Genomic DNA, 9,215 nt, shown 5'->3' with positions numbered 1-9,215 from the left:
AAATCAATAATATTCATATAAAAGGAAGGGAAAAACAAAAAGGCACACCATACGGAGTGTCTCATAGTTACCCCAAAACATTGTTGTTCATCCAAGTATTCGATCGACAAAATCATCATCATTAGCAGCAATGTCATCATCATTGTGTCGCTCATCATTGTGCCCATCACCTATTTGATTAGTGGGAGGTACAGGAGGAACCCGATCTTGATTTAGGTTGAGATGTCGCAAGACCAACTCATTGACCATTCCGATTTCCTCATCCTTCCGTGATATTTGTTCTTTGACCACTTTTATTTCTTCGTTCTTCTCTACAAGTACATGTCTTAGTTGGGTCAATTCTTGGGTCATTTGCTCCTCAAGTCGTGTCCTCCTTGAAATAGCCACATTGGAGGATGAACTTGTAGCACCCTTTGCTGTGTATACCCTTGTCCTCCACCCACAATGCCATATTGTCGCCTACCGGCTCAGATGCAGCCCTACCATCACCACCACTAGCCGTACTCATTAAAAGCTCATCATATTTTTCCTACATCAAGAAAATAGATATGAAAATAAAATAACTTCATATATATAACTACCATAAATATTGAAAGCACTCATGGTTTTCATTCTAGTTTCCATAAAGTCAAAAGTATAACCTTACATGCCTTAATAGCTTTTGCTTAGTCACCAGTCCATGTCTTATCTTTCTTTTGAATGTGCATTCAAATGTAGCTGTATATGTCGGTTTCGTCCCCAATTCATTTGCCTACAAAATTGAAACATAAATGAGTAATTGAATTAAACTAACTTACAATATGTTAAATAGACTTACCATTTTTTTTCTATGCTCCCCAATGTTGATAGCGCCCCAAAGATATGTCACAACCTCTTCACTAGAACTACAAGCTCGATTCTTCTTGTTTTGTTCACTCCTTTGCATATTCTTTTTACTTTCCCAAATTCTCTTTATTTCTGTCCAATCGCCACCAATAATAAAATGTGGCTTCACTTGATTTCTCGTTGCTTTATTCATCACATTTCGTATGTGATCACCGGCTTTCTGCTTTAAAATTCTTTTAACTTCATCCTCTTCCTTTTCATCCCAAATGAACTTCTGCTGTAATCAATAGAAAAACAACCGACTTTATTTACATCGAACTTAGTTTGTGAGAAAATAGAAGGACAAAACTTACCTTGAACTCATTTCACAACAAATCCTTTACTTGTTTTGGGGCGCTGTTGTAACTAATCCACGACCCCCTCCAATAGTTATTCACTATTTTATTAAGTTGCCTCACAACGTATGTAGCATCTGTGAATATGCAAATAGGTTAGAATGATATGGACAATGAAACAATGAAATGAAAAGGAGATGTAAGTAAATTCATACGGATAATTTGCAACATGGACAATTCGGTTGACATCCATATCTAAAATCCAAGCGAAGGGATGACCCTAAATATTACATATACTAAAAAAAAATGAAGTACTCCCGAATCTCCATATGGGCATATGACGAATCGGCTATCTTCTTCACCTCCCTCATCATTCGAGTGTTGCATGGAATGCGGAATTGAAGGAGATTCGGTTTGCATGTGTCCAAGTTGTTCCCTAATATGTTCTTGAGGGATGGAGGAAGGGCCAATGTGTCCATGTTGTCCATCAACATGTAGTTGTTGAGGGTTTAGGGAAGGGGAAGGGGAAGGGGAAGGGGATGGGGCTAGTCTTCCTTGTGAAACTACACCACGCATGTAACCTCCTCGTTTATACCGACAATTAGGAAGGTTAGACAAATGTTGGAAAAAATAAGAACATGTAGTAGGGACACATAATGATGTACATCATGAAGCTTACCATTTTGTTTAGGAGAGCTAGTGAGAAACTTGAGAAAATGAAAGAAACTTGCTATCGCCTCTGATAAATAGCAATCTCCGGTACCGAAGAAACCTATTGAAATCTTGTCCACATCAGATTCCACGAAAAATAAAGGGGAGCATATACATGACAAATCAAATGATTGCCACACATTGTAAAGCATTATGAATAGAGATTGTCTTCATTTGAACATAAGGAACATCTCAAGAAAATAGCACATCGGGCAATAGAATCCAGAGAGTCCTAAACTAGAGGAAGAAACTATATTACATTGATTTAGCTGTTGAGGATGGCAATTACGAAATTCAGCAACCATCGTGTTGGCGAACGTGGATTCGCAGCCTCATATGTTTTGCATAATAGAAACCCAAACAAATGAAGCTGGAAAGACCTTACATATTCCCAAAAAAATACTTGAAACATCTTAAAAATCTTTTGGTCTTTTCATAATTCGGAATCCAGACAAGAGAATAGACGAACCTAGAGGCAAGACTACTTGCAAATTCTACCTTCACAAAAATTAATAAATGGCTAAAAACAATCCAACCAAGCTCTAGATACTAGATAGTAAGCAACTAATCGAAACCATGATGAACACCATTATTCATAAAGTTCGGTTCAAGCCTCAAATCAAAAGAGGGGAAAAAAAAAACCATGCCATCAACATATGAACCACTTGTTCAAAGAACAAAACAAAACCAACACAAACCAATTGAAATCCTACCTTCCCATTAATTAACTGATGTAGAACAAGCGGCCCGTGATTTCTTGGAAAAACGTGATCGGCGGAATCAGGGCGATCCCGCCGCTAATTCACCGATTGGGGCTGGTGAGTTCGGATTGCATTCAAATTTGGTTGGTTGAAGCAAAAGGGCCTTCCGATCAAATACTCACAGCTTTGCTGTGATGTATGTTGTATTTTCGCGTTTCGGAGTCGTTTAGATAGGTTTTTGGGCGGTTTTCGATTTTAGGAAACTTCGCGATATAGATAATCGCAATATTCGATTTGAATTCTCTTTGGATTTGATTAGGTTTGATTTTCATTATTAATTTTCCATTGCAAACACGTACAACGTTGTCACTAACTCTCCCTTTGAAGCATCTATAGCACCACGCAATAAATCGAGATAGACCTCCCATTCAAAACTAAATGGGTCTAAACCATTACTCTATATATCATTATATAGCCTAGACATAGATATGCACTGCCATCATACAGAATCAAACAAAAAAGATTGAAGTCTCAAAACCATTTGTAAATAGCGGCAATTTTTAACAAACAGCATAAACAAAGTCAAGAACTAAACAATATCAAAATTCATGAAAATGCTCAATTAACCAAGGGAAAAACCTACCGTCAAGATAGCTGGCAAGAGAAGTGGACAAGTAAATGTCTTCGGGGCTTACCCATGACATTGATAATTAGCCTCAATTTTCGCTTGAAGTCTAACAGAATCACCTCAAAATCCACCACATACCAATCCAGAAATTGCATTGACAGGTACGACTCCTCTTCTTTAATCCCCGCCGCACAATGCCAAAGCCTACACTAACCAGCTAAAGAACAATATCCAATTTACTCAAGAAACCTCTTTGCAAACAAGAATTGAAGCCGCGAAGAGTTAGGGGAAGAATTTATAGAAAGTTCTTCAAGCAGCAAGTCTTAAGCGCTTAGGGAAAGAATTGACAGAATTGACCTTCTCCCAAACTTTTGACGACTTCCGGTGATTCTTAGTCTAGCCATTCCATTACTTATACCCAAGTCCGTTTGTTCCAATAATAAAAAGTTGAGTAAGAAGAGAGGGCTCAAAGAAGCGGTACCCTAATATCCCACTCGCTCCGCGACTCTCTCTCGATGCCGCTCCCTCGGTTCATCTCACGGTCTCATCTCTCGCCTCCCTCTCTTGCTCTATCTTTTGGCCGATCGTGTCCACAATCGCATCTCACCAAGGTAAATACTCAAGACGCCCCCTACATGTTTGATTGTTTGTGAGGTAAAATGGAGACCAAAGAGAAATAGAGAGATCGAAACATATTGGCGGGTGAATCCAGAAAGAGAGAGAGAGAGAGAGAGAGAGAGAGAGAGAGAGAGAGAGAAAAAATGGGTGTCTACCTTAGAACTCGTTCGAAGAAAATTGCAGCGAAGCAGGATCGAAGACGCAGCAACTGCGACGGTGCGGAGCCAAGGGGTGACGAGGAAAGACGTGAAATGAAGGTTGAGGGAGCTTCCTTCTCGCGTGTGCTTCGGGCTCGCAGATTTCGCTCTCGGAGGTTTGATGTTATCTTGGAGGGGATTTCGATCTCAAAGGTTTGATTTGGGCATAGTCAGAGACCGAGGGCATAATATTTGGGCATAGTCAAAGGGCGTGGATTTCGATCTCGTTTGGAGCTAAACTTTGTGACGAAACGTTTTTTGTCGCTAATTAATTTGCGACGAAAAGAGTCCATCGCTAATTAGCGACGAAAGTAGCGACGACCGAAACTTTCGTCGCTAATTAGAAACCACATTTGCGACGAAAACATTTTTGTCGCTAATTAGCGACGCATTTTGTGACAAATAATTTTTACGACAACCACTTTTCGTTGCCAATTAGCAATGACGACCATATTCGTCGCTAAGTTTACGACGAACGACTTTTTTGTTGCTAATTAGAGACGCATTTTGCGATGAATGAACAAGTTTGAAAATGTCGCCTATTATTGTCATGGCTAATTTCGTTGCTAATTTTGTGATGAAATTAGCGATGAACATTTGATTTAACAATTTCGGGGCGAAAATAAATTTTGCGACGAATGATTTTTTGTTGCTAATTAGTGACGAATTTGGTGACGAATAAGTTTGCGACGAAATTAGCAACGAACTTTTAATTTCATAATTCCATGGAAGAAAATAAATTTTGCGACGAATGATGTTTTATGGCTAACTAGCGACGAATTTAGCGACAAATAATTTTGCGATGAAATTAGCGACGAGCTTTTAATTTCACAACTCCGTGGACAAAAATCAATTTTGCGACGAATGATGTTTTGTGGCTAATTAGCGATGAATAATTTTGCGACGAAATTAGCGACGAACTTTTAATTTCACAACTCCACCGATGAAAATCAATTTTGCGACAAATGATGTTTTGTGGCTAATTAGCGATGAATTTAGCGATGAACTTTTAATTTCACAACTCCGCGAACAAAAATTAATTTTGCGATGAATGATGTTTTGTGGCTAATTAGCGACGAATAATTTTGTGATGAAATTAATGATGAACTTTTAATTTCACAATTCCGCGGACAAAAATCAATTTTGGGACGAATGATGTTTTATGGCTAATTAGCGACAAATAATTTTGTGACGAAATTAGCGATGAACTTTTAATTTCATGATTCCACGGATGAAAATCAATTTTGCAATGAATGATGTTTTGTGGCTAATTAGCGATGAACAATTTTGCGACGAAATTAGCGACGAACTTTTAATTTCACAACTCCGCGAACAAAAATAAATTTTGCGACGAATGATGTTTTGTGGCTAGTTAGCGATGAATTTAATGACGAATAATTTTGCGATGAAATTAGCGACGAACTTTTAATTTCACAATTTCGCAGATGAAAATCAATTTTGCGACGAATAACAATAATAATAATCAATAATAATATATAATAATAATAGCAATAACAATAATAATAATAATAATAACAAAAACAATAACATATGTCGCAATAATAATAATAATAATAATAATAATAATAATAATAATAATAATAATAATAATTACGCATAATTAGTAAAAAGTTTCAAAAGTCACAATCTTCATCTTCACATTCATCTTCTTCTTCATCTTCACCTTCACCTTCGTCTTCTTCTTCATGAGCATCATCTTCATCCTCTATCTCAAAATCAGATTCTTCTACATTTGATTCTCGAATTTCAATTGGATCCACATCTATCACCGCTCCACATGGATCTTGTAAAGTTGGAATGCTATATTCCTCGGTTTCAACCGTGTTACAAACTTCCTCTTGTTGATACGCTGTATCCTTCCAATATTCCTCGATTTTCTTCGTGCTTTGGTTTTACATACAGCCCACCAATCAGCTTTGTCATGTTTCAAACTAGGATATGATGCATAATATACTTGAATTGCTTGTTGTGCCAAGACAAATGGTTCATATTTCATATACAATTTCTTGTGATTTACTTCAACCAAATTAAACTTCGTATGCACCTTAATTCCTCCGACAGGGTCAAACCACATGCAATTAAATAACACAACCCACATTAATGGACCAGGGTACTCTACCTTTATGATTTCATCCAATCAGCCATAAAAATCATCTTTTGCACTGCACCATTAGATGACCGAACACACACTACTATTCATTGTGGCTTTTCCCATTCCGTACTCTCGAGTGTGAAAATTATACTCGTTTATGAAATATGCTGGCCAAGTTCGTACCCTTGGTTGTAGACCCCATGACAGATGATATAGCAATCCTTACCCTTCAACTTGATCATGATTACTATGAACCTAAAGTCACACACGGAAAGTCAATAATATATTTTTTAATTAATGATGTATAAGATATTAATAACTTGGTTTTCGTCCATAGGCAACTTACATATGTTTTGAACCATGCTGCAAATTCTTCATCGCACAAACGGTCAAACTCATTTGGTGGTAGTCCATACATTGAAGTTTAGAAAATCCTATTAACAAATACCATAACGAAATTAGCAAATGTTTGACACACAATAAATATATTTGCAAAAGTACACTTACTCGAAGTATGGCTCCACTTCTAGACAGTTCAATAGAATATATGTATGAGCTGCCCGCCATTCTTTGTCCGTTAAGTAACGAAATTTACATGTGCCGCTTGGTCGACCAAAATAATTGAAAATAGAGAATGATTTGAAATTGTGATCAATTGGGCCCTCACCATTTCTTCCTGCTCTTCGCCTCTTGTACTGCACGTGTGGCTCAAAATAATATGATGCAAATGTTGTCACTTCTTCCACAATATATGCATTACAAATTAAAGTTTCAACACATGCATTGTTCTTCACTTTTTTCTTCAAATGATATAAGAACCTAGTTGCAATAAGAAGAAGTTTATCGAAACATAATAAGTAATAAAGTAATTTCAAATTTATTAAAAAATATATTTTACCTCTCAAATGCATACATCCAAAGACATTGGATGGGAATCGCAACTTTGGCATCACAAGGCAAGTGAACTAAGAGATGCTCCATTGAATCAAAGAACGATGGAAGAAATATCCCTTCTAAGTTGCAAAGAATTATTGGAATATCTCTCTCTAGTTTTTCCATGTGTGATGCTTTTGACATTGCTGACCAAATATCATGAAGGAAATTACTTAACTCTGTGATGACGCCCCATACAAAGTTTGGTAGAAGTTCCTTACAAGCTATTGGAATTAGTCTTTCCATAAAAATTTGACAATCATGGCTCTTCAAACCCGACAACTTGCATTCATTCAAATCAACACATCTCCGAAGCGTATCCATCAGGAAATCGCACAGATTTCAACCATTGCCAAACAATCCGTCTCTGCTCCCCGTCCAATGTGTAAACCGCTTTTGGTTTTAGTCCCTTACCGCTTGCATCCACATCTAGTGCTGGCCAATCACAAATATCTCTCATATCTTTTCTTGCATTCAAGTTGTCTTTTTTTTTTTTTTTCAGTGACATCCATCACAATACTTATGACATTGTCGAAAATTTTTTTTTCTATGTGCATGACGTTAAGATTATGATGAATAAGATGGGTTTTCCAATATGGTAGATCCCAAAATATACTGCGTTTAGTCCATTTATGTGTGCTTCCGTACGCAATAGTTGTGCCATGGGAGTTTTCAACAACGATCGGAAAGTCATACACTCGCTCCTAAATTTGATCACCGGTCAACCTCAATGGTGGGGGTGTTCTTTCAATCTTATTCTTAATAAACTCTTTTTTATTCCTTCAGAATATATGATTTATCGGCAAAAATTGTCTGTGATAGTCAAAATAGCTGGCTTTCTTATTGTGTTTTAATTTGAATGACTTTGATCTCTCCATACATATCAGACATCCTAAGATCCCAGTTGTACTCCATCCAGATAACATTCCATAAGTTGGAAAGTCATTTATCGTCCAAAGAAGAATAGCCTTCCTTACAAATGTTTGATCAATAGAAACATCATACGTAAGAACACATTCATCCCATAGCTAACGTAACTTCGCAATCAATGGTTGCATAAAAACATCTATAAACTTTTTCGGATTTTGCGAGCCGGACACGATTAATGTCAAAAACATATAAGGTGTCTTCATGCACATACCAGATGGAAGATTGTATCGAGTTAAGATAACTGGCCAACATGAATAACATTTTCCCGATTTCCCAAATGGGGCAAATCCATCGGTACAGAGACCCAACCCGATGTTTCGAGGCTCCATCGCAAACTCGGGATATGTTCTATCAAAATGTTTCCATACCTCTGCAACTAAAGGATGACACATCAGACCCTCATCTCTTTCATGATTTGCATGCCAAGTCATGTGTTTAGCGATGGCTTGAGACGTATAAAGTCTTTGCAATATGGGGATTAAGGGCAGATGAAACATTTACTTGTATGGTCTACGCTTCTGATTACGGCCTTGCCTCCCGCTAATCTTATACCCGGGTTGGCTACATAATTTGCTAGATTCTACATTTTCATCATCCCCCCAATATTACAAACAACCCCTACTACATACATGAATCCTCATAACTGGAAGACCTAAGTTATCCACTAGCTTCTTTATGTTGTAAAAATCACTTAGCACGATGTTATTGCAAGACATTGCTTCCCGCATTACGTCAACAAAAGAGTTGAAGCAATTCTCCTAGACATTATGCTCTGCCTTGATATTTAACAGTCTTGATGTCACCGATAACTTAGTGTAGCTATCACAACCTGCCCATAAAGGTTCATCTGCTGCTTTCAACACTTTCCAGAACCGATTAGATGGAAAAGTTTCACTATACACGTTCTCATCAACACATGTTACTCCTACCTCTTCCAATTGTGATGCATAACTAGTACCCACTTATTCAAGTGTAGGAGCAAAAGTAGCGCTTACATGGTTCGATTCTAAAATGAAATTCTGACCATTTGCATCAATCACCATCCTCCGGTATGGGTTCAATTGGTTATAATAGCTATATTCTTCCCTAACTGAAAATTGGTCACTTCTTCGATATTCTTCGTAGGATATAAATGGTTCACCATGGTAAGTCCAATTATAGTAGTTCAAAGTAAACTCAAATCTACAAAAATGTTCTCTAACGTTATCACACATATGAAATTTA

At 37.3% G+C, this 9,215-nt stretch overlaps 1 protein-coding gene and 1 long non-coding RNA gene across 2 annotated transcripts in view; both read right to left on the bottom strand.

The window, feature by feature from the left end:
* Positions 1-358: 358 nt before the first annotated feature.
* The window catches only part of LOC115727961, an 88,164-nt gene continuing 79,307 nt past the window's right edge, over positions 359-9,215 (bottom strand). Inside the window, exon 3 of the mRNA XM_048275613.1 lies at positions 359-529. Coding sequence (XP_048131570.1) covers positions 359-529 — 171 coding nt within the window. The remainder of the gene's footprint in view (positions 530-9,215) is intronic.
* On the bottom strand, positions 650-865 carry LOC125314321. The gene is made up of 2 exons (XR_007197843.1): positions 818-865; positions 650-751 (listed from the first exon to the last, which is right to left on the bottom strand). It is a non-coding gene; the product is annotated as an uncharacterized LOC125314321 (long non-coding RNA).

The sequence above is a fragment of the Rhodamnia argentea genome, chromosome 3 (assembly GCF_020921035.1).
Source record: "Rhodamnia argentea isolate NSW1041297 chromosome 3, ASM2092103v1, whole genome shotgun sequence".
NCBI lineage: Eukaryota > Viridiplantae > Streptophyta > Magnoliopsida > Myrtales > Myrtaceae > Rhodamnia > Rhodamnia argentea.
This window is presented reverse-complemented; position numbering and strand designations above follow the sequence as displayed.